The following is a 21872-nucleotide window of genomic DNA, read 5'->3' as shown; positions in this document are numbered from 1 at the left end:
AAGCAGCACTTCCTGTAGTGCAAACTACGTTCGTGGAGTGAACTTACTGAACGGTCTTTTACAACTGCCTTTGGGTTTCTAATGAACTATCAGCTTAAAATGTCGTCCTCAGTCGAGCGAGAGCCGGACTGTCATTTCGGGCACTCGAACATGTTACTCATACTGAGTTCCAGGTCTCCTGAAGAAGCCTCGAACGCCGTATCACATTTACCTCTTCAGATAGGAAATCAACCGGAACGTGACTTGCTATGGCCTAGCTGTTCCGAAAATCTTCAGTCTCCCCTCACGATCCGCACGATCTTGAAGCCTCGAATACAAGTTGGTGAAGAACTCCCCCGCATTCGTACAGAGATTAGTAGTTGGTTTTCTTAAACGTGGGTTCCTTCTCAGCTGTTCTTTCGTGAGGTCGACCGAATCAATGGCCCATTCCACGTCCCTGAGGAACATGGCCCGTCACAGCAGCCGGCTGTTACGGCTACCATCAACATGACACTTTCAAGCACACCGCACTCGACTGCAGCGTCGTGAAACTCATGGACATTGTTCGCGAGGCTGACTGGTCGACCAACTCCCTCTGCGAACCCTTCGAGCGGCCGCTAAATTCTTAGGGCCAGTCCTCCGCATTCCTTCTCCAGTGTCGGGGCCGCGTCGCAGACGAACCCTGCCAGTGGTGTGCGAAAAACCCATCTCCATTCCATTTTCAATTTCCGGAAGCGCATGTGGTGATGCTGGCTGATGTAATATCCTGGACAACCACCTTGTTTTGTACAAGGGCAAAGCATGTGTGAATATCCTCCTGCGGGGGCGGCGCATGAGCGAGGAAGATTACTGTGAGTTTTTTTTGGCGCTGGCAGGTGCAGATCTGCGGGTGCTGTGGTGCTCGGGTGGGAATTGAGGAGATTCGATGGGATGGTGTCGAGATTTGGGTACACTCGCCTTTGGTCTGTCGATGTTGTGGTGAACTCCCAATTTCTTGATTCATCGATGCTTAGCCTACCGTGTCTGACCTGACAGTTCAGACCTGCATTGACTCCAACCTGCGCATGAGATGTCTGGAGTCATCTTTGATAATCGCCAGGCAGGCGCTGGTGGCTGTCTGCCTCTTTCAGAACCTATCCGTGCTCTTCCTTTTCAGACCTTGGGGTCAGATGTTCCAGGCAGTCTGCCGAAGATGTCAGGGGTACACACAGAATGGATAGGCAGCAGTTACCGGCTAAGGGGCGCGGTTTGGGTTCAATAAGCTTGAGACTCGGACAGATGGAAAAGGCGCTTAGTGCGACTCCTATCTGGGCAAGAATGCTGGGTGCGACAGCGAGTTTGATATGTATGTCCTTTCTTCTCTTGCGAACTTCGTTCTTGGCTGATTCACGTAGTACTGTGCTCCAACGGGGTGGTCTCCGGGCTATCGAGGAGGGTCTTCCCGTTAAGGACTTGCCAATCGACATCACTGCCGCAGGTGAAGAACCTGAGCAGCCACCAGCTTCGCGCGCTGAGACCCCAAATAGGTTGCGTGCCCCGGCAGTCGTTGTCTCCTCCCCCGCTACCAGGGGAAGCGGCTATGTCAAACGAGGCCCAGCTACTTATGCTGCGAATAAAAAAAAAAAAAAAAAAAGAAAAAGAAAAAAAAAAAAAAAAAAATTGGCACCATAGAAGGCATAACCAATGCTCTCCCAGCGATAGCAGCGAAGATACAGTGGCCCATGGCCCTTGGTCTTTACGAACCATACTCGCCTGAAAATAGTTCGTTTTCTAGGAAGCTCTCTCAGCGAGTTCTCACACCCTCACGCTTTCTCCGAGTGAATGCGGAAGAGCTTTGACACAGATGACAATGGATGTGCCCTAAAATTGCAAGGTCCAATTGACACCCCGTCCCGAAGAAGCCAGTAAGGTGGTTATGTCCAAGCACAGTGCTGATGCGCTGATTCATATCGCTGGGGTTACCCTGGTAGTGCACACGGTGATCCCAGAAAGGAACGTCAAGTTGTGCTTGAAGTTGACCTTCTCAGTCAGATCACAATTGCAGGAACATTCGTGATGTGGCGTTTTGTGCTCATGAAAGGCTGGCGCGAGGCCCGTTACTTCAACGAGCCAGGGTATGTTTATTTTGAGCGACAGGGCTATCCTCTTGTTACGGTTTATCAAGTTCGTGGAGGATGAAGCCGGTACGTAAAGAGAGACGGAGATACCTTGATCATTCTTATATTTGGGCACGGGAACCATGTTAACCCTGGGGTTACATGGAAGGCAAGTATCCGACAGCAGACTCAGCAATCCTGAAGGAGTTCTCGAGCGACTAAACTAGCATTCTACTATGCCCTCCGCAGATCAGCCAATATATCTCGTTGAAGCATGTGGGCAGGAGGGACTTTGGCGGCCATCGAGGCCAACCGTCACGAGCTTGGGAGTGTTGTCTGGCTCACCTACCTTCCGGACATCCAAACCCTTATCGTGAAAGTCCCCTCTCGTGAACATGGAATCGGTTACTCAAATATTGGCCAGCTCCTAGCCCAAAAGGTTGGCCACTTCTATGGAAGAAAGTGCGAAAGCTCACTAAATCGGACAGCCAAATACCTGCGAATCGTCGGCTTATGGTCCAACGATGCTCTGCTTTCCAGAGAGAAGGTCATAGGAAGTTTGGTAGGTCAAGGGCCCACACTAATTTAGCCATAGTGAGATACTTATCTGTGATAGGAGGAGTATGAAACCGCTGTTAATGTACTCCAAGAATGCGCGTTCACCCTAGAATATTTTGGCTATGATACCGACATAGATAATTCGCTTGAAGACCTTGGTGTACTTTCATTTGATCGACGAGAGACTGCCCCTCAAGCTAGCCCAAACCCTCGGCGCAAGTTTGACTTCCAAGGACGAAATGTTTCTGCAGCTTCCACCAGGTATCGCCAATAACCCAGATGAATGGCTACTCCTTGTGGCACCAATGAAATACGGTCCCATCCATAACAAACACCGATGGCTCCTCGGCCTAGATCTACGACAGAGAGCGCAAGCGCATTACCAGGCCAGCATCAGCAAAGTCTTCTTTAGATTCGCTATCCTAAGTGTTCACCATTGACTCCGGCTACGACTGTAAGACCGTCGGCCCGACGGGCGATTACTTGGACGAGGACACGATGTGAAAGAAGATGGGTGATGATCTACCGGGGGCTATCCGAGTCCATCCTGTCTTCGCCTCTGGCTCCTCTGTGTGTCGACCCCAGCCCACGCATGATAAAATCTTCCACTCTGCTTCATGCCTGCGTTCTCCTCCTCGTGAGCCTCCTCATGCTCCAAGTCCTGCTCTTTGCCTCAGCAATCCTCTTGTTTTGCTCTCGTTCCCTTCCTCTGCTCCTGAATTTGTGGCTCGAAAAATCCCTGTGTTGGTCTTTTCACGTAAGCATCCAGACTTTCTTATACATACCACTCAGAGCATCTGGCAGAGAACTTTCCAGCGGCGCTCCTAGAGGGTTCGGTTACATGATGTCGTCGTCAACTAAACCTACCGACTCCACTGACTCATCTCAAGACGAGTACGACCTGGCCAACTGGACCGCTCTCCAGGAGGACGACAATGGCCTTTCCTACATGGGAACCCAGGTGGTCAATGCCACCGTCTGCAACAAAGGGAAACAACCATCTGCTGCTCAGGACACGCGTGCACCACGGTTCAACAGACTGGACCAGCGAGCGTTGAACTTCCACCATGAAGAGGTGCCCATCGGTACCTTCAAACAAGACCATATCACGGACCCTTTCCAACGCCGACTAGTCTACGCCAAGCTGGACAAGAATGGAAAACCTTACTATATTCTGTCATCCCTTGGCACCTCCCTCTTGCTATGGTGCTGGTTATGTCAACCTCAGTCTTACGGGTCGACCCCGGCGGACTCACCAAAGAAGCGATACTATCGCGGGGGCGATACAGTCTACTATTGTCTCCAGTGGGTGAGCATATCAACGGCCGTATATATGACTCGATTTCGAATGAGGTAGAATACTATGACTGTTGCCCTTGGTGATTCTTTTGCTGGTCCTCTACTTGGGGGATCAGTGGCAGTGGGTGTCACGGACTGGTCTCTCAGCCGTAATAACCGCGATTCAGCAAATTTTGGTATCTTTGATGTCAACGCGCGGATCTTAAACTTCTTATACGGAAGATAGAAGTTAAAAGAATTAAATGTTCTGCAGTCGTAATATTGTACAGGTATCTAAGTAGAGAAATATCGTACAGCCATTATCAAGCTCCTCAATCGGTAGTCCTCGAAAGACCATCATGGCGACGGGTTACGGCGCGGAGATTCCCAAAAGGAAGGACATCTCCGATCCTCTTAGCGCCCGTGAAGAGCATGCAGAGGCGATCAATACCGCAGCCCCAGCCACCGGTAGAAGGGAGCCCCCACTCCAACGCTTCAAGGTAGCTCTCATCAATCTCCGCGGGCTCATCGGTGCCCTTATTGTAGCGGACTTGGTCCTCGAACTTCCGTCTCTGCTCAAAAGGAGAGTTCTCCTCTTCGTAGGTGTTAACGATCTCCCGTCCGTCGATGAAGAGCTCCGCGCGCGCCGCGACACGCTGCTTATTGGAGGGGTGAATGAAGGACTTTGACAGTGGGGAGAGACACTCGGGAGGGTTGATGATAAAGGTCGGGTTGATGCATTCGGGCTCAAGGTAGGTGCTGCAGAGCTCGTCCAGGAGCCGGGGGAGAGTGGGGTCCTTGGGAATAGGGAGGGAAAGGTCTCTGAACAGCTGATTGACTTGGTCTAGGGCATCTGGCGTAGTGAGGTCGGGGAGTTTGCGACCGATCTTGTCTTCAATGCCGGTGGTAAAGTCTACTCGACGGAAGGGAGCCGAGAAGTCGACTTCTGGTGGTTTCAGACTGGCGTTCTTGTTGAACTCCTGGATATGTGCCGCCATGCCTGATAAGAGGTTCTCTGTGATGGACATCAGATCTTCCAGGTTGGCGTATGCATGGTAGAATTCACATGTTGTGAATTCGGGGTTATGAGTTTTGTCCAGGCCTGTCCCAACAAGTCAGAGAATCATCTCATCTCAAGGCTTCGGACTACGATCAAGCGTCCGTCTTGACTTACCTTCGTTCCGAAATGATGGACCAATCTCGAACACTCTGTCAAACCCACCAACGACTAAGCGCTTTAGCCATAGCTCTGGCGCGATTCTCAGAGACAGCTGCCTGTCGGGAAATTCGGTAGCAGAAGTTTGAAACGGGCGAGCCATCGCTCCGCCAGCAATCGAGCCAATGATGGGAGTGCTGACTTCCATAAACGATCTGTCGAGAAAGAACTGGCGCAGAAACTGAATTATAGCTGATCGCGCTCGGATGATATCTGCCGCCTTCTGGTCGGCAAGGAACTGAACATGGCGTGGGTAGGGAGAGGTCTCATGTTCTTCGGCATCGACGGGGACATCGTGTAGGCAGGGCGACAGCAGCCGAGGAAGCTCAGTTGCAAGAACTGTGAGCTCTCCGGTTCCTGTGCGGTGAGGTTTACCTGTTACGGCTATGGAAGATCGTTCAGTCTCGGGTAGTGATACAGGGGACGACTATATGGCACAACATACAGAAAGCATCGCCGCGGCGAAGGAGACGGTAGAATCTCTTGAAAGCATCGGGAGCTACTCCGTTCAGCTTGCGAATGTTGCACATAACCTGGACCTTGTGTCCATCCTGGAAGATATCGAAGAATATCAATTTGCTCCCGGCCAGTCTATAGGCACGTATCCTTCCTACAAATCTAAGTACAGAGGACAATCGAGTAGGGCCAGAACAGCGGCAACCTACCATTAATAACGACAGTGTCATCTTCTACTGTTTGATTGCTGGCAAGATGGCTATATCGATCACGAAAGGCCGCACAGCTCAGCGACCGGCTGTCACTTGGGAGACGGGGATATGGGTCAGAACAGGCATTCTTGACCTCCTCAAGCCGGTATCGGAATGCTTTATCCGAGGAGGCCGCGCTGCTGCTATGCCTTGTACGTATAGATAATGATGAGACCGGTTTGATTGTTCCAAGTAAACTATCTGCTATGCGAGAAGTACGATGGTTACTGGAAGTAAATGGCGATCCTGCACTAATGGATTGCTCGTATTAGCCGATCAACTCAAGCAATACAATTTCTCCTCGAAAGAAAAGAATATGAATGGGCATTGAATCAGGTAAAAGAAATGACTCCGGTGCGATCAAGTGCTTGAAACAAGCATCATCTGCAGCGGTTCTGAAAAGGAATGTTTGTCTCATCACTCAATTGGCGGGGAAATAGACAAGGGAGAAGAAAATAAGCTTCTTACCTGAGTCGAGAATTCTTCGAGCACAATTGTGAAGCCCACCGGGGGCGAATTGAGTGCATATTAAAGGAAAAATTTACAGTCACATCACGTTAAAGATGGGGAAAGAGAAGAGAAGAAAATTGTGGTTTCGCAGAAAAATCAATGAATTTATGGAAGGCGGTGGGAAAAGACGGTCTTAGCTCCCGGCCTCAGAGCAGCAACTCCGTCCAAGCCGCAATATCATACATATCTCATCAGAATCAATTTGAGCTAATATTCATCACCAGACTCAACATCCTACATAGCAGTACAATAGCTCGCTTTCTGATCCAGACATTATTGACGATTGCTAACCGCTTTACAGATATCCGACCACATAACTCGGTCAACCCTTCTCCATAAAATACCATCACCATGTCTTTCCTCTTCGGTGGTCCCCCCAAGATGTCCTCGGCAGAGAAGATCGCTGCCGCAGAGACAGAAGTCGAGATGGTCTCCGATATGTTCAACCGGTAAGACGCCTCAGTCTCTTCCTTAGCTATACCAGTGCCCACGACAGTACCGTGGCCTTACTCACATCCCGCATTTGATAACCAATCTAACGCCATATCCAATCTCAGTCTCACCGAGTCCTGCCAGAAGAAGTGCATTCCCAACGACTACCGCGAAGGCGACCTGAACAAGGGCGAATCCGTCTGCCTCGACCGCTGCGTCTCTAAGTTCTTCGAAGTCAACATCAAGGTCAGTGAGAAGATGCAAGGCGAGGCGGCCCAGAAGCAGGGCGCTCCTGGATTCGGCATGTAAGAAAAGATACGCAGGCTTTACTCGCTGGTCTTGTCTGGAAGGGCATGTTGCACGCATCGACTGATTTGTTTGGAACCGGCGGTCTTACAACCTCTTTCTGTGTTCGCCGGGAGGTCATACTTTCATGCTGGGCGTGAATTCTCTCAACGTTTTGCTTGCTTGCGATCGCATGGATTCAGGATGGTATCCATGTTGAGTTTGCTGTGAAGACTCTTACTCAATAGGATACGAGATTCACTCGGTTCTGGCAGTTTCTGTCTATTATGGGGACGCTCTGGTCGCGTTCTCGAGCATTACTGTCTTTGTTTTCGAGTCGTGCCTTTTGCAGTGCGTCTGATATGGACACCGAGCCTCTTTTCACACTTGTACACTAGAATTGGTATATAAAAATACAGGGATATCACGCTTAACACGAAAGATATGAAAGGCAAAGCATATCAACCAGAAGACATTCCAACAAATCTCCCCAACCGCGACAACCATGAATTGCTCTGCTTCTCTTCCTCGTTCTTGATCAGTCCTTTCATCCTTGTTTCGAGCTCCAGCACATGTCGCTCGAATTCCGCGAGGCCGCTCTCCACATCCTCGACTTTGGACTCGAGGACGTTGAGCTCATAATCCAGCTTGGCTCCCATCATCTCGACGCGTTTCATGGTATCAACAAGGTAGGTGTGCTCCTCCGTCAGCAACTCGCTGGAGCGTTCCCTCATTTGCTGATATTTCTCAGCCTGGTCTAGGTAGATCGAGTTGATGTTCTCCTGTGACGCATAGAGCTTCCGGTTCAGTTCGTCCACCGAGTTCACTTGTCTTTCCACCCAAGGAACTGTGTTATGGCTCAGCTCCTCGATTCTGGAACTAAACGTTCGTACGTCAGAGGCCAGCGTATCCTCAAGAGCAACGGCTTGCTCTAGAGTGGCATCTGGCTTAGGCTGCAGTGCTTCTCGGCCTCCCAGGCTTTCCCAGCCAAGTACCACGTCCTCAACAATACTGAAGGACAGGTGGCGAGGCCAACCATTGCTTCTACGTTCCGAGTCATCTGTCGTGGTGAAATCTATGCAACTCTGCGGTCGGTGCAATAACATCAGATCGAATCGAGAGAGTTCGTCCTGACTAACAGATGCGTCGGTCGATCGTGTCCTGGATCGCCCTAGATCCGACTCGTCCTCTTCCAGCTGACTTGTCGAGGCTTTTCGCCCTGAATCAGTTTCCTCATTATCTCGTGGAGAATCAACAGTGATTTTCGGAGGTTTCAATTCGGAGACTGTCAGGCCACCAGTACACGCTGGTGACTCTGCCTTTGCTGCGTCAAACTGTCTCTGGTCATGAGGCTCAGAAATGCTTTCCTGATCGGTCTGGGTACCATCAGCCTCTGTTTTTAGCACAGGCATCTCTGCATCGCTTTCGATAGCTGGCATGTAAGCCGCATCGCTCATTAACTCCGCGCCATCTTTCGTCTGCTTGTGGTGCTGAGATCGAAGGCTGGGCAGTCCAACCGCTTCTTTGAATCTTCCAAATCCGATTCGTGCGTCTGACACCTTGCCGCTAACACCCCTCCGAACCATGCGACTCAGATTCTGATCTTTTTCGTCCGGGGGGGCCCCCGTTTCAGGCTGCCTCCACGGACGGTCTGATCCTTGCAAGGATCGGTCACCAGCCAGATCTTCGTGCGAATGGCGTTTGCGGCTCGTCCACGCAAAGTTGCCCTGTTCATCCCTGTTGAACATCATTTCCGCAGCAGGCGAATCATGAGCGAAGCCATCACCCAGCCCACTCTTACGTGGCTTCCCCCTCCACAGCCACTTTGCTCTCTCACCGGTCACTAGCGATGCGAAATTGTCCAGCTCCAGTGTCTCAATATCGGCGATGCCACCCTTTTCCCGACCCCGTACCATACCCATGACCATCTCACCCCCATGTCCGCTCAATTCGGCCATCGTTGACTTGACAGCGTCAGTCCATCCTTCTGCATTTGCCGCCTTGGCAGTTGCCCGGTGAAGCCGGTCGAGAGTTTGCCGATCCAGTCTGCGTGTCCGCTCCATCTTCTGTGACTTCTGAAAGCTCTCGATTGCCCTCTTAAGACTGTGTATATCGAAGGCGTCCTTCCCGACCGGGGCACCGAAGGCGTGAAGTCGATTTCGAGCTCCCATGAAGGTGCCTAGCAAAGCAGCTACAGTTGTTGGTCCCAGTACGCCGTCACTTGGTTCTATGTTGTACAAATCAATCCCAAACTCGGTCCACCAATCATTGAGTGCGGTCTCGGTAACATCGCACAGCAGCCCGTCCACGTATTCGGGTGCCAAGAGGCCAAACATTGTCAGCGCGATCTGGCATTGTTTAACAAGCTCGATTACAGCACTATACACAGGTACTCGCTCGCTCGTTCGATAGAGTTGGTAAAACTTTGCCACGGTCGCAGCTGAAGGTGGTTGTAGCTTTAAGCCGGCCCGGCCGGCGCAGGACAGCCGCTTCAGGTTTTCGTTGACGATAAAATCCTCCTTGTGTCGGAATACGTCACCATCGGGGACTGGGATAACGGTGAGCGCAGACGGAAACGAGCTCATGTCAGTTACCATGACGGTGCCCAGAGGTGTGTCTTTCGTTCGTGCTTGACATTGCGTGACGGCGTTGAAGTACAGTTTCAAACGCGGAGACCAGATGTTTTCGTCAGTTGGGACGCTGAGGACTCCAACCAAGACTTTGTGCGACGGATCGCCCGTGTAAGTCGTAATCACAAATGTTGGGTGTACCCTTGAACAAGCCCATTGCTCAACAATGTATATCTCGTAACCCTGCAGGGTGAGGCGGCGATGCAGCACAATTGTCGCAGGGTCCTCCTCCAGGTACCGAAGGGCTACAGGATCGGTGAACACGAGTTTCTGATGACCGTGCGGGGGTGATGCCTCCATGAGCCCGTTCGTATGCGAGGAGGGGCTCCCATGAGCGTTGATAGAAGGTTTCAAACGATCACGTCGGTTCGCCACGGGAGGCGCAGCCTGCGCGCTCGTAACAGCCGGTGGCATTCTGTAAGCGTGATAGCTATCGCATTAGTGGTAAAGACTGTGTCATATCCGGAGCTGCTTGCTGCTGTCTTCAAATCAATTGTCGATGTAACGTGCTCAAAGTACTGAGACCAAGCTCAGAAATGAGGGGATGAAATGTTGACCCTCCTGGGGTCTCCTAGCTTTGTTGGCCTCGTAAGAAAGGAACTTGACATATCCGGAGTAGATACTAAGCATCTGTAATCTCAAACAGAGAATGAAGGGATTCTATAAATTTGCCGTAACATCATCAGAAAAAGAAGTTCAAATACGGAGCCTAGAAAGGAGTTGCCAGAAAGACAGTTCACTGCAACTATACAGCGACGTCACAGGATTCTGGAAGCGGTGAGTCGGCTCGGAGAATGTGCCCCTGATGGCAACTAAAGTTACTACACTGCCCAAGTCTACCTTTCTATGGAGTACTCCGAACCAAGATCTGGAGAAATCGCGTCTGCATTCCTCAATAATAATACTGGAAGCTGGAGAATAGGATGGACACTGCTGTTTTGCTTGAATGCGAAGGAAAGATAAGACCCCAGTCCAAGAGGCGTGGCGAGCGACGTGTTCAGCCACTATCGAGTACCTCAGTCCAATATATCGCTAACACAATACCCTTCAGGGACACTTCGTCCTACAAATTTCTTCAAGACCCAAACGGCCTATTCTGGACTTACGACGGGGATCAAACTAATCGGCAAATCTCTTCTCCACAGGCCTCCACAAGGGAAGCAAACAGTGATGAAAAGACCGATATTTCGAGCATCTGACATGCAGAAAACTCAAAAACTGACACCAAGACTTGGAGCCAGGGCAACTTTTTTTTCAAAAATTCCCAGTCGATCCGAAGACCAACTGGAGCAGTCAACTAGGTAGTTTTCAACTAGCAAAAACACGGTCTCGGATGTCTCCTCACTGACACGTGTAAAACCCGTGCACCAGGATGGAGAAGAAAAGAAGAAAATGTTCAAAGAGATGGGGGAGTGGACATGTTATATACCTTTGCCAAGACCTACTACTTGCGCTAGCGTAAGCGAGACTTTCCCCTTTGGTAGCCACGAATATGATTGGCAGTACTACTTTCCCTTTGCTACGGTACCAAGCATCTTACGTAAGCAATCACATATTCGCGATCTTCTGTAGAGACGTGCGGAGTAAGGAACTACAATAATGATAGAGCGAGATCTTCGCGACATGAGACCCGAATATAGACTCCAAGAGCCGATGGGAAAAATTGGAGGAGCGGACCTTTTCGCTTGTAAATTGCTTGTTGTAGTGTTCGAAGTTGTCTTATTAAAGCGGACTACCACCACTCCGCATGGGGGCATCTTGCAACGGTTCTACTATTAGTCGGAATAGGAAATGCTCTAGCGTCTATTGTTTCGATATGAGTAGAAGACTACTCCAATTATTTTGAAATAACAGTAACCAGTCTCAGACTCATTTGATTCACTTCTGAAACCCTGCAGCATCATACCATGACCTTAGGTATCTAACTGATACCCCCGAAAGAGGGGTAAAAGAGCATTATTGGAGAACACGTGATGTCCCATGTCCCATGTCGTAATGGAACTGTCGGTCGCCGATAGCTTATCGTACCTCACTCACCTCCACCTAACTTGTCGGTCCTGATTTTCGATTCTGCCCTCTCAGAGACTGTCCTTACATCGCCCAAAGTCATCAGCTGGGCACTATCCGAGTCACCCATATGGCTATCGCTGTCGTGGTGCTAGAATAGCGGAACTCACTCTACTCCGCTTCAAGCGCCATCTCCGAGTCACCCCAAATTCGTCATGGACCTTGTCCGGAAGGAGCATGAACGGCTCGCTAAGAGGCTGAAGGCTTCTCAGAATATTAAGAATGTACAAGACACGATAGATCTAATTCAAGCAGCGCGAGACACTATCGCTTCTGGTTCGTTCCTCTTCATCGGTTTCCCGGCCATCTTGGTCGTTTGGCGGCGTTCATTGACTGACCAATGTATAGATCCAGGTCAAGCATCCATAACTCTAGCAAAGCTCCAGAATTCCGTCAAATCATCATTCGACTCGATCAATGACAATCTCAAAGAACACCACAGCGCTCTGAACAAGTACAGCAAAGCACTAGATAAGGTCTTGTCCCCGAGTTATTCCAGCATACCTGGTGTTGTCGAAAAACTGACACCGTGTGTAGCTCTTCAAAGATAAACCACTTCCAGATACCGAGCATGATGCTTTATCATCTCGAGAGCATCTCATCAACCGCGCGATTGCGATGCACCTGTTACGAGAGGGACAGTTCTCTGTAGCCGCAACCTTCCTTTCCGAAATAGCCGAAAAGAAAGCTTTGAGGCAAGAGAACGATATGGATACGGATGGCCCAGACGACGCCACGAGTCTTCTCGATATCGACGATGTTCCTTCGAGCGAAGTGCGGAAACAATTTGCCACGATGTATTACATACTACATGAGATGAAGGAGAACAATAACCTGCTTCCAGCTATACAGTGGTCAAGGGACAAAAAAGAAGCTCTGGAGGCACGAGGCAGTAACCTTGAATTTGAACTGTGCCGATTACAGTTCGTCTGGCTCTTTCACGGCGGACAAGGCCCTGCTGTCGCGGGTCCACAAGCTGCGTTGGAGTACGCCAGGCGCGAGTTCCATGCTTTTCTGCCCAGGTACTTGGTGGAGATTCAGCAGCTGCTGGGGGCAATGGCCTTTGCTCCAAACCTCCAAGAGTCGCCTTATCGGAATATCTTCGACAATCCGTCGGCATGGTCTGATGTAGCGCAGTCTTTCACTCGGGAGTTCTGCTCACTGCTGGGTCTGTCTGCCGATTCGCCACTCTACATAGCCGCTACTGCTGGTGCGATAGCGCTACCCACTCTGTTGAAATTGCAGACAATTATGAAAGCAAAGAGGACAGAGTGGACCACGCAAAACGAACTTCCGGTAAGTCGAGTCGCGGCAGTCCGCGTCACCCTATTATGTGTAGGGACTTATAATTGACATACTTTATTCAGGTCGAAATTCCACTTCCACCCTCTTACCTCTTCCATTCAATCTTCGTCTGTCCAGTATCCAAGGAACAGTCTACAGACGAGAACCCCCCGATGATGATGCCTTGCGGTCATGTTATTGCAGAAGAGTCGTTGAAACGACTTTGCAAAGGCACAAGATTCAAGTGTCCTTATTGTCCCAATGAGAGTCATCCGCGAGAGGCAAGGAAGGTCTTCCTATGAAGAATAGGGGGTACATCCAACATCCGCCTGGAACAACGACTCGGCTTGGAGAATGTGGATGGGTCTCGGGAACCCGGATTTTCTTTGTTTCTTTTCTGCTTGTCAACTGTGCAAGGATGGTGGCGTTTTTGGTGTCAAGGTCATGAGGGCATGCCGGGAAGTCATTTATGTGTATATTCTCCAGATAATCCCACCTTGGTCAAGTCTAACTGCAAGCCCTTGCATATCGATTCCCAGGAAGCTCAAGACATTCCTTTCAAGACATACCCCACATATGGGTGGGTGTTATCTAACCTGGACTTTGAGATCGCATAGCAATCGGAAGATAATGTGTCATTTGTCTGTTTCGCCAGCTAGAGCCCGTCATTTTATTAGGAAGAGTCATCTAGGCCTGGATAATGCTTGCTCTCAAGGAGGATGTATCAACTTTGCCATTGTTCTCTTAAATCAAGGAATCCAATGAATTTCCCGAGGCGATCCGAGTGCCCCACCCTCCTTTACCTATTCTGACATCTAATTGGACAAACCGCATCCCGTGACTGCGCGATCATTTGGCGACGCATTCAAAACCACTTTACGCGTGCAATACCGGTCTTTACGCGCCTGCAGGTGTTCCCTCGAACTGGGACATTTGTGATAGATGCACAAAGCAAGGTCCACCAATGTTGACTGGTGTCATCAGAAATGTAGATGTCTAAATCGCTCAGCAGCACGGAGAACATAAAAGAAACCAATTTCTTCCAGCAATGGTTCAGTTCTGGGCTGCTTGCTCTGTTGATCGCCTGTTTCGACAGTATCAGTATCATTCCCTTGATCGTCGTACTTACAGACGCAGGTACAGATACAAGCATGCCGTCAGCTGTCTCACCATTGACCAAGTAATTGCGGCTTTACTCCATCGGCCCCCTGAGACACTACTATTTTCTCTCAGCTCGATCGAGTCGCCCAGCCCGTCGTGAAAATGTTGACCCAACAGCACAGCAGTAGCAGTCAAAACATGCTTTCCATCAAACGTCCATCTCAGAGTCCCACCGACAGCCTATCCTCGAGATATCGCGCTGGAAAAGCGACAGCGTCCCAGCGAGTGAGGAAGCCCGTCCGCGACTCTCCTAGTACTCCATCGCGACGTCTCGAAAGACGCCAAAAAACAGGCAGTTCCCCAGACAAGAAGTAAAACTACTCTCCTTTCCATCGCAGTCAGCTAAATGCTAAGCTAACCACGGCAGCTTGTCAAGTACATCAATAGTCACCATCTCAGTCGGCCCAGAACAGCGCCTCTTCGCCGCCCACGAAGACACCCTCTGCATATCCCCCTTCTTCGCAGCCGCCTGCTGCCGAGCCCAATCGCAATCGCCATCGCCAGAATCGCCTCACAAGCGCATCAGCATTTCCTTGCCGGACGAACAGCCTGAGATCCTATCCTGCATCCTCGAATACCTCTACAAGGGCGACTACACGCCCCGAGCCGTCTACAACCGGCACCGCGATACATGGGAACTCGAGAACACCGGCCTCGACACAGACGGCCAAACCACAAACGCGACCATTTTCCACCACGCAACCGGCTCAGTGATTCTGAGAGATACAGCCGTTTAGTAAGTCTGCTTTCAGTCCGTAAGATAACACACCTAACATTGCTGCTTAACCAGCTGCGCCGCGCAAAAGTACGGCCTCGAGCCCCTGAAGCGCCTTGCCTTACGGAAACAGGGCCTCCACTCCGGTATCCAGTGTAGTACCATCCTAAGCAGCGCTCGCTACGCCTACGCCAACACCTCGGATAGCGAGTCGAAACTGCGCGCTCATTATCTGGCCCTGATTATCCGGAGCCGGTCGACGTTCAAGCGGAGCGGGACTATGCAAATGGAGATGGAGAAGGGTGGGAAGTTATTCTTCGATTTGTTTGTCGCGATGTGCAATCATATGGTGTGTACTGTCCTCTCTGCGGACCTGTGCGAATGGAGCTGACCTTTCGTCTTCGCTTAGGATGACCTCACATCTACTGCTATGCCTTCTCCTGTTTAGTTCCAAATCCTGATGTCTGTCGACTTATTATTTCCTTTTACATCCAGACTGCTTGTCGCGCTTTTCTACTATACCCTTCTCTATTCTCAATTTGTTTTTCGCGCCTTGAAAGGCCACAGTGTACAGTAACTTTGTTTCATGCCACTTCTATCAAAAGCGGAGACAATGCGGTTACCTCTCAACTTAGTCAATGCCTTCTAATTTGTGCATGCAAAGATTTGGAGTACAGGCGTCGTGGATAGATGCTCTTGTTCATAATCTCATGTCTAAAGTCATACAATGACGATGTAGGTTTCGGCATCGACTATCCTTCGCTGATGTATGTCAATTACCGAACAATCCGGTTCGGACCTATGCGGCAGGAAGTGCAGCCCGGTTGATATTCACCTTTTCCTTGAGGTGATCATCCTGCCGTCGGTATATAATACTACTTAGTTGTAGATGATCGCCTGTTGTGTCGCATCCCGATGGCTGTTCATGCATCGTAAAGGACATCATAGCGAATTAGGCTGTATATAAACAGCTTCAGGCTTTCTTCGGTGGCAAGCACTTGGATGCACTGAGTTTCAGATCCTATTGGGCGACCTCAAATTTCGAGTCTAGCCAGGTTCTGACTCAAGCTCGGCTTAAATCGTATGCTTGAATGGTGTAGTGGAGTTCTTAGACTCCAGTTCCTGGAAAGGCGGTACCACCCTTGCTCAACACAACCATACCTCGCTCCCGGGCAATGTAACCTTTCATAAGTCCCTAGTAACAGTCAATCTGTCTGTGATCGCTCCATGTGATGAACAAGAATGGCATACCTTGTATATGAGGTTAGACAGTAGGCATTCAACCTCATCAATGTCTACCCGAGACCTGTCATCCGCATGTGTGCCGATCCTCAGCGCTGCTGCGAACTCGGCAACAGGAATACGAGTTCGGCGAATGGGAGGCTGGCCATCCTTGGATTCTTCGAACCCTCCAGCAATAAAAACCTTTCGGAACAGATTTCGCAGAGCAATATCGCGTCCTCTTTCAAGCGGCAGATAGATGCGTCTCTTGACGAATTCCTCTTCTCCGGCGGACATGGCTGTGTCAAATCCAACCAAATCCCCCTTTCGTATGCATTCGCACAAGGGGCGGTATAGTTTCTCCAATCTGGGAAAGGGTGCGAGAAGTTTCTGGGATGGTAGAGTATGGGTTGTGACGAGGTGGCAGGGGACAAGATATGTGAGGATCAGCCTGCTGAAATTAGCGAGTGTATAGAGACATGCGCTAGGATTCACTGACTCTCGATTTTTGAATGCGCCCTTGTGACACATCTTCCACGCATATGCCAGGTGTTCTTCCGCCTGCAGAAGGTCATCAGAATAAGGCCTTGATATTAATCAAAAACTTGCCCAAGATCATCTTACCTCCGCGTAATTTTCGTCTAGAAAGTGAATAACACCGACATAGTACTTAAATGTGACTATGTGGGACTTGGGGAAAGCTTCTAGCTCAGGCAGATCGGCGGATGAAGCGCTAAGAGCGCGAAGAAGGTTCTTTGAGAGTCCGACTGAGTTGAGCTAGGTTTGTCAGACGACGTTTCAGAAACGGAAGGGGCTTCAATCGTACTTTGAAGTATGTCTTGAACAAAAGATTTGTGGTGTTGTAGATACCCCATTTCCGGGATTCTTCAATCGGTGCCCTTGAATCGTACTCAGTAATTTGCGAAAAGAGTGTACAGGGGCCAGTACAACTACACACCTGTCGCTCAGACAAAGAGTAAACATCCGATTGATTATCCGGGCGGCCTCCTCGAGCTTCGCACTCTTCTCGAAATCTGCAGCGACATCATCTTGAAACTGGTCACCAAAACCCATGGCTCCTTTAGAGGAAATCTCGGCATCTGCTTTGATCGCAAACACCCTCAAGTATTTCCCCACCACATAGAGACATGGGACCGTCCATGCTTGAAGCCCGAAGTTCGTATAGGCTCTGATAAGAGTATTTGCCACATTCTTCCAAGTATCAAAGACCTTGGCCCAGCTGGCCGACGGGTTGTACTCCTCGAACTTGATGATCTCCCCTACAGCCTTCCAATACGCTGCGAAGATGTCAACCCAGCCATTCTGCTCTTGCTTTGGGAGCTTCACGCCGTTTGCTTGGAAAAGTGAATAGCGCAGATCTGCCGAAATGTGGTCAGAGTCAGAGAAGTTGTAGAACGACAGCAAGCGATCGGGGCTTTCGGAGGTTGCGATGGGTGTAAGAGCTGCTGCCAAACGAGGACCAGACCCGTTCTTCTGGCCTTCCTTGAAGTCTGTAAAGACAGACGCCATGGCAGATTGTGTTTTGTAACCAGAACTCTAGATTCTCGTGTCGAAGCGTCAGTTCTTTACAATCATAGAAATATCTTCAACAGACAACCTGGACATTCTATGGAGCTAGGCTCTGGTGTCATCATTCATTTCCTGCCTTCTCCATCGATGGTCGCGAACGTGATTGGGGGGAAGGTGGGGAACAACAGCGTGCAGCCGTGGATTCCTGAGGCCCTTATCAGCCGCTGTGGCTGAACACCCATATCGGGTATAGCGTCGGAGTCAAGCCCCAGCTGCCCGGTCGCTTAGGCGAAGGGCGGCAGCCCTAACTCAACAAGTTTCACAAATCCTCATTTTCGACCAGACCAGCCGGCACACCTATCTCGACAGTCAACCACAACAGAGTCGACAAAAGTGAGCACCACCCTCGTTATCTACCTTTTTGTCGTTTGCATTTGATACTAACCAGATTTCCAGATGGGTGAGTGAATTTTTCCCTCGATAATCCGCAAAATTTCCCCGTCAGATCGGTTGCAATGGTTTCCTGCGAACGTCGAACGACACAATTCCGAAGAATGGCACTGGACGACAATGACAACGGAGGATACACCGATAGAAGGAGAGAAGTGCGCAAGGTTTTTTTAAAATACGGAATGAGACTGTTCATTGAAGAAGGAGGTCGAGCTGAACTGCGGTCGCACATTGTCGAGAATTTTTCCAGATGCAGACATGAACATACGCGCCATCGACAATGACGTTCGCACGGAAATCAATGCAACGATAACAGACACTTTTTTTTACTCGGATTCGGATACTTGAACGAACAGTCACTGACTGGTGTGTCTCACAGGGCGTCTCACCGAGTACCAGGTCATCGGGCGTCACCTGCCCACCGAGGCTAACCCCACGCCCAAGCTGTACCGCATGCGCATCTTCGCGCCCAACACCGTTGTGGCCAAGTCGCGCTTCTGGTACTTCTTGACCCAGCTCCGTAAGGTCAAGAAGGCCAACGGTGAGATCGTCAGCCTCAACGTGGTATGTCTACTATGGAAAAGGATTCTTCGGTCAAGATGAGGTCGACTGACTTTGTCTCTTTTCTTGTATCCTAGATCCACGAGAAGCGCCCTCTCAAGGTCAAGAACTTCGGTATCTGGCTCCGCTACGACTCTCGCTCCGGTACCCACAACATGTACAAGGAGTTCCGTGAGATGAGCCGGACCGAGGCTGTTGAGGCCCTCTACCAGGACATGGCTGCTCGTCACCGTGCCCGCTTCGGCTCCATCCACGTATGTTGAAGCGCATTCCTGAACAATCGTTTCTCATGTGATCTAACGAACTGCATCCAGATCCTCAAGGTTGTCGAGATCGAGAAGGCCGACACCATCCGCCGCCCCTACATCAAGCAGCTCCTCACGAAGAACCTCAAGTTCCCTCTTCCCCACCGCTCCGCCAAGCCTGCTGGCAAGAAGGTCTTTGCCTACTCGAGACCCTCTACCTTCGCTTAGATATGACGTTTTGGGTTACGGGAGATGGAGTGTGCGGATCAATGACTATGTTATGGCCATAGCATGCAAGAAGGACACAGATCACGCGGAGAACAAGGCGTGTATCTACCGCCCAGAAGATGGGACGGATGTTTTTGATGTCTCTTTAGTCCTCTGCAGCGACCCTTGCAAGTTATTTATCAAAAAAATTACCGGGGTTCTTTTCTTTTTTAATACCATGGTTCTATCTGAGAGGTAGTCCGCGTAGAATGTCTCTGATGCGTCTCTGCATGCAGTAGCATACTACAGGCAGGGTGAGACGGAAAGGCTCGGCAATTGAGTGACTGATGGGATACAATTGCACGATGTTTGACACCACAACACATGTGCTGACGGTCGGGCTATTCCGTAGAGGTTTTAACGTCACCGTTCGAGTCGGATCAGTGCAATTGACGACAGCCAATGTTACAAGTAGTCAGTATATAGCGTCCACCAAGGTCATCTCTCTGTAAAGACCACAACTGTAGCGTTTTCATGGAACAAAATACTCGGCCTAGCATACAATGGCATTCATTACCTTAGAGAGGTACAATGAAAAACCCAAGTCGATTACTAATGATCACGAATACCATCAGGAACGGGTATTGCGTCATGCGGACCAGTAAGAGGGACAGTAGCGAGGAACCAACTCCGTAGATACTCTCTATCCACGGGAGTACTAAGGTTAATATCCGCCCGCTCCTCTTTGTGTCTCTTCTGGTCCGGATTATCCTTCACTTGACCACCAGCTTGTGTCAATCACATACACAATGTTTGCGCGTCAATCTCTTCGCTTTGCTCAACCCTTGAAGCAGGTAAAAATATAACTCCGAGCAAATTTGGGTCTCGGTTCTAGGAACGGAGGTGAGGACATCGGCTGACTGACGCGGTCGCAGGGCTTCCGCAAATACTCCACGGAGGCACCCTCCAAGGGCAAGTCTTCTCTCGCTCCCATCTACGTCGCGGTCGGTCTCACTGGTCTCGGTGTGGGATTGTACCGGTACAACTCTGCCAGCGCTGAGGCTCCCCTTGCCGAGCGCTCGAAGGTTTTTACCGGTGGTGAGCAGGGTTGGGTTGATCTCAAGTTGGCTGAGATCGAGAGACTGAGCCCCAACACCAAGAGACTGCGTTTTGAGTTTCCTGACAAGGAGGCTGTCTCTGGTCTTCATGTCGCATGTGGGTAGATTCTTTCCTGGAATTGTTGGGTGGTCTCATAGCTCACTTTTTCGCCGTTTAGCTGCCCTGTTGACCAAGTTCAAGCCGCACGACGCCGAGAAGCCTGTGATCCGTCCCTACACACCCGTGAGTGATGAAGGTACCGCGCCCCCTTTCTAGTATATACCTGGCAGTAATTGATTCCATCTCTGCAGAGCAACCCGGCTACCTCGACCTCGTCGTCAAGGTCTACCCCAATGGCCCCATGTCCGAGCACCTGCACAGCATGAACGTCGACCAACGCCTGCAGTTCAAGGGACCCATTCCCAAGTATCCCTGGGAGGCCAACAAGCACAAGCACATCTGCCTGATTGCCGGTGGCACTGGTATCACCCCCATGTACCAGCTGGCTCGCAAGATCTTCAAGGATCCCGAGGACCAGACCAAGGTCACCCTTGTCTTCGGCAACGTCCGTGAGGAGGACATCCTCCTGAAGAAAGAGTTCGAAGAGCTGGAGAATACCTACCCCCGCCGCTTCCGGGCTTTCTACGTGCTGGACAACCCTCCCCAGGAGTGGACCGGCGGCAAGGGCTACATCACCAAGGAGCTCCTGAAGACTGTCCTCCCCGAACCCAAGGAGGAGAACATCAAGATCTTTGTGTGTGGACCTCCCGGCATGTACAAGGCCATCAGCGGACCCAAGGTCAGCCCCAAGGACCAGGGTGAGCTTACCGGTATCCTTGCGGAGCTGGGATACAACAAGGACCAGGTGTTCAAGTTCTAAGCGGCGCGCTTAGATGTTTGTACAAAGGGCATGTCTGATCATATTGAATCGTCTTGTGTAGAAGTACCCTGTATCGAAGGGGGTGTTAGAACTCGAATATCAATATATTTAGATCAACATCTACATTATCATATGCTGAACACCGGGTAAATCCACGGGTCAAAGACTTCTCTGACGTCCAGGACCGTGGACTTGTATTTACGGACTCGCAGCAATGCTATAGCATAGATAAAAGCAGTTAATCTTCCACCGTGTAAGCTCAGCCATACCTGCGAGTCAAAAGCGCGACAAGGTAGGTACCTAGCTACTGTAGGGTAATTAACATTAAACGCGTCACCACTAACGCCTATCACATCGCACTCGGAAGCATGTACGTTATTCTGAGAATTAACAGGGTGATCTATGTTGCCTGGTGTGCGATGGACACTATTAAAACAATGGGCTGATGCTGATATATATTCTGCGGCATCGCATACATCCGCGGCCAATACCCGCAATCACGAAATTATAGAATTATTTACTGGCTATGTTATTGATCAATTATAGTCAAATAAATCTATATAGCTATGCGATCATCACTACCATGTAAGAGGGTAACGGAAATATAAGTCTACTAGTCTACTACCTGCAGAAATAAACCCCGCTTCTTCAGAGTCCAGTGTAGGCCCACGAAGCGGTCAGTAGGTAGCTGTCACGCAAGGCAGCCTGCAAGAGTGAGTGAGTGCTGACTACGGGGTAGTCAGAGTGGAGTCTTCAGGGAGC

General features: G+C 50.2%; 10 protein-coding genes across 10 annotated transcripts; 7 read left to right on the top strand and 3 right to left on the bottom strand.

The window, feature by feature from the left end:
• Positions 1–2349: 2349 nt before the first annotated feature.
• Aud_010567 (uncharacterized protein) lies at positions 2350–3073 on the top strand (the record flags this gene model as incomplete). Its single annotated transcript, XM_043295403.1, has 3 exons — positions 2350–2637; positions 2692–2715; positions 2771–3073. The coding sequence occupies 3 exons, from the start codon at positions 2350–2352 to the stop codon at positions 3071–3073; spliced, it is 615 nt and encodes a 204-aa protein (XP_043151338.1).
• Positions 3074–3143: 70 nt separating this feature from the next.
• Aud_010566 (uncharacterized protein) lies at positions 3144–3990 on the top strand (the record flags this gene model as incomplete). Its single annotated transcript, XM_043295402.1, has 2 exons — positions 3144–3376; positions 3438–3990. The coding sequence occupies 2 exons, from the start codon at positions 3144–3146 to the stop codon at positions 3988–3990; spliced, it is 786 nt and encodes a 261-aa protein (XP_043151337.1).
• Positions 3991–4243: 253 nt separating this feature from the next.
• Aud_010565 (putative lysyl-tRNA synthetase) lies at positions 4244–5813 on the bottom strand (the record flags this gene model as incomplete). The annotated part of the gene is made up of 4 exons (XM_043295401.1): positions 4244–5013; positions 5086–5511; positions 5573–5718; positions 5806–5813. 4 exons carry the CDS (start codon positions 5811–5813, stop codon positions 4244–4246), a joined length of 1350 nt encoding a protein of 449 aa, XP_043151336.1.
• An 882-nt stretch (positions 5814–6695) lies between these two features.
• Positions 6696–7085, top strand: Aud_010564 (Tim10/DDP family zinc finger protein; the record flags this gene model as incomplete). The annotated part of the gene is made up of 2 exons (XM_043295400.1): positions 6696–6793; positions 6902–7085. 2 exons carry the CDS (start codon positions 6696–6698, stop codon positions 7083–7085), a joined length of 282 nt encoding a protein of 93 aa, XP_043151335.1.
• A 437-nt stretch (positions 7086–7522) lies between these two features.
• Aud_010563 (putative Sin3 complex subunit (Stb2)) lies at positions 7523–10105 on the bottom strand (the record flags this gene model as incomplete). The annotated part of the gene is made up of 1 exon (XM_043295399.1): positions 7523–10105. The coding sequence occupies one exon, from the start codon at positions 10103–10105 to the stop codon at positions 7523–7525; it is 2583 nt and encodes an 860-aa protein (XP_043151334.1).
• A 1808-nt stretch (positions 10106–11913) lies between these two features.
• On the top strand, positions 11914–13344 carry Aud_010562 (ubiquitin-protein ligase RMD5; the record flags this gene model as incomplete). Its single annotated transcript, XM_043295398.1, has 4 exons — positions 11914–12034; positions 12107–12234; positions 12296–13054; positions 13126–13344. The coding sequence occupies 4 exons, from the start codon at positions 11914–11916 to the stop codon at positions 13342–13344; spliced, it is 1227 nt and encodes a 408-aa protein (XP_043151333.1).
• Positions 13345–14305: 961 nt separating this feature from the next.
• Aud_010561 (BTB/POZ domain-containing protein) lies at positions 14306–15309 on the top strand (the record flags this gene model as incomplete). The annotated part of the gene is made up of 3 exons (XM_043295397.1): positions 14306–14514; positions 14571–14939; positions 14994–15309. 3 exons carry the CDS (start codon positions 14306–14308, stop codon positions 15307–15309), a joined length of 894 nt encoding a protein of 297 aa, XP_043151332.1.
• A 717-nt stretch (positions 15310–16026) lies between these two features.
• csn12 lies at positions 16027–17669 on the bottom strand (the record flags this gene model as incomplete). The annotated part of the gene is made up of 6 exons (XM_043295396.1): positions 16027–16113; positions 16170–16590; positions 16639–16700; positions 16764–16916; positions 16966–17038; positions 17098–17669. The coding sequence occupies 6 exons, from the start codon at positions 17667–17669 to the stop codon at positions 16027–16029; spliced, it is 1368 nt and encodes a 455-aa protein (XP_043151331.1).
• Positions 17670–18125: 456 nt separating this feature from the next.
• Positions 18126–19153, top strand: Aud_010559 (60S ribosomal protein eL20; the record flags this gene model as incomplete). The annotated part of the gene is made up of 4 exons (XM_043295395.1): positions 18126–18129; positions 18499–18683; positions 18758–18934; positions 18995–19153. The coding sequence occupies 4 exons, from the start codon at positions 18126–18128 to the stop codon at positions 19151–19153; spliced, it is 525 nt and encodes a 174-aa protein (XP_043151330.1).
• Positions 19154–19941: 788 nt separating this feature from the next.
• On the top strand, positions 19942–21110 carry Aud_010558 (cytochrome b5 reductase family protein; the record flags this gene model as incomplete). The annotated part of the gene is made up of 4 exons (XM_043295394.1): positions 19942–19986; positions 20068–20347; positions 20409–20486; positions 20542–21110. 4 exons carry the CDS (start codon positions 19942–19944, stop codon positions 21108–21110), a joined length of 972 nt encoding a protein of 323 aa, XP_043151329.1.
• Between the last annotated feature and the right edge of the window lie 762 nt (positions 21111–21872).

The sequence above is a fragment of the Aspergillus udagawae genome (genome assembly GCF_001078395.1).
Source record: "Aspergillus udagawae IFM 46973 DNA, scaffold_9, whole genome shotgun sequence".
Classification (NCBI taxonomy): domain Eukaryota; kingdom Fungi; phylum Ascomycota; class Eurotiomycetes; order Eurotiales; family Aspergillaceae; genus Aspergillus; species Aspergillus udagawae.
Note: the sequence above shows the minus strand (reverse complement) of the source record. Positions and strands in the feature narration are given on the sequence as shown.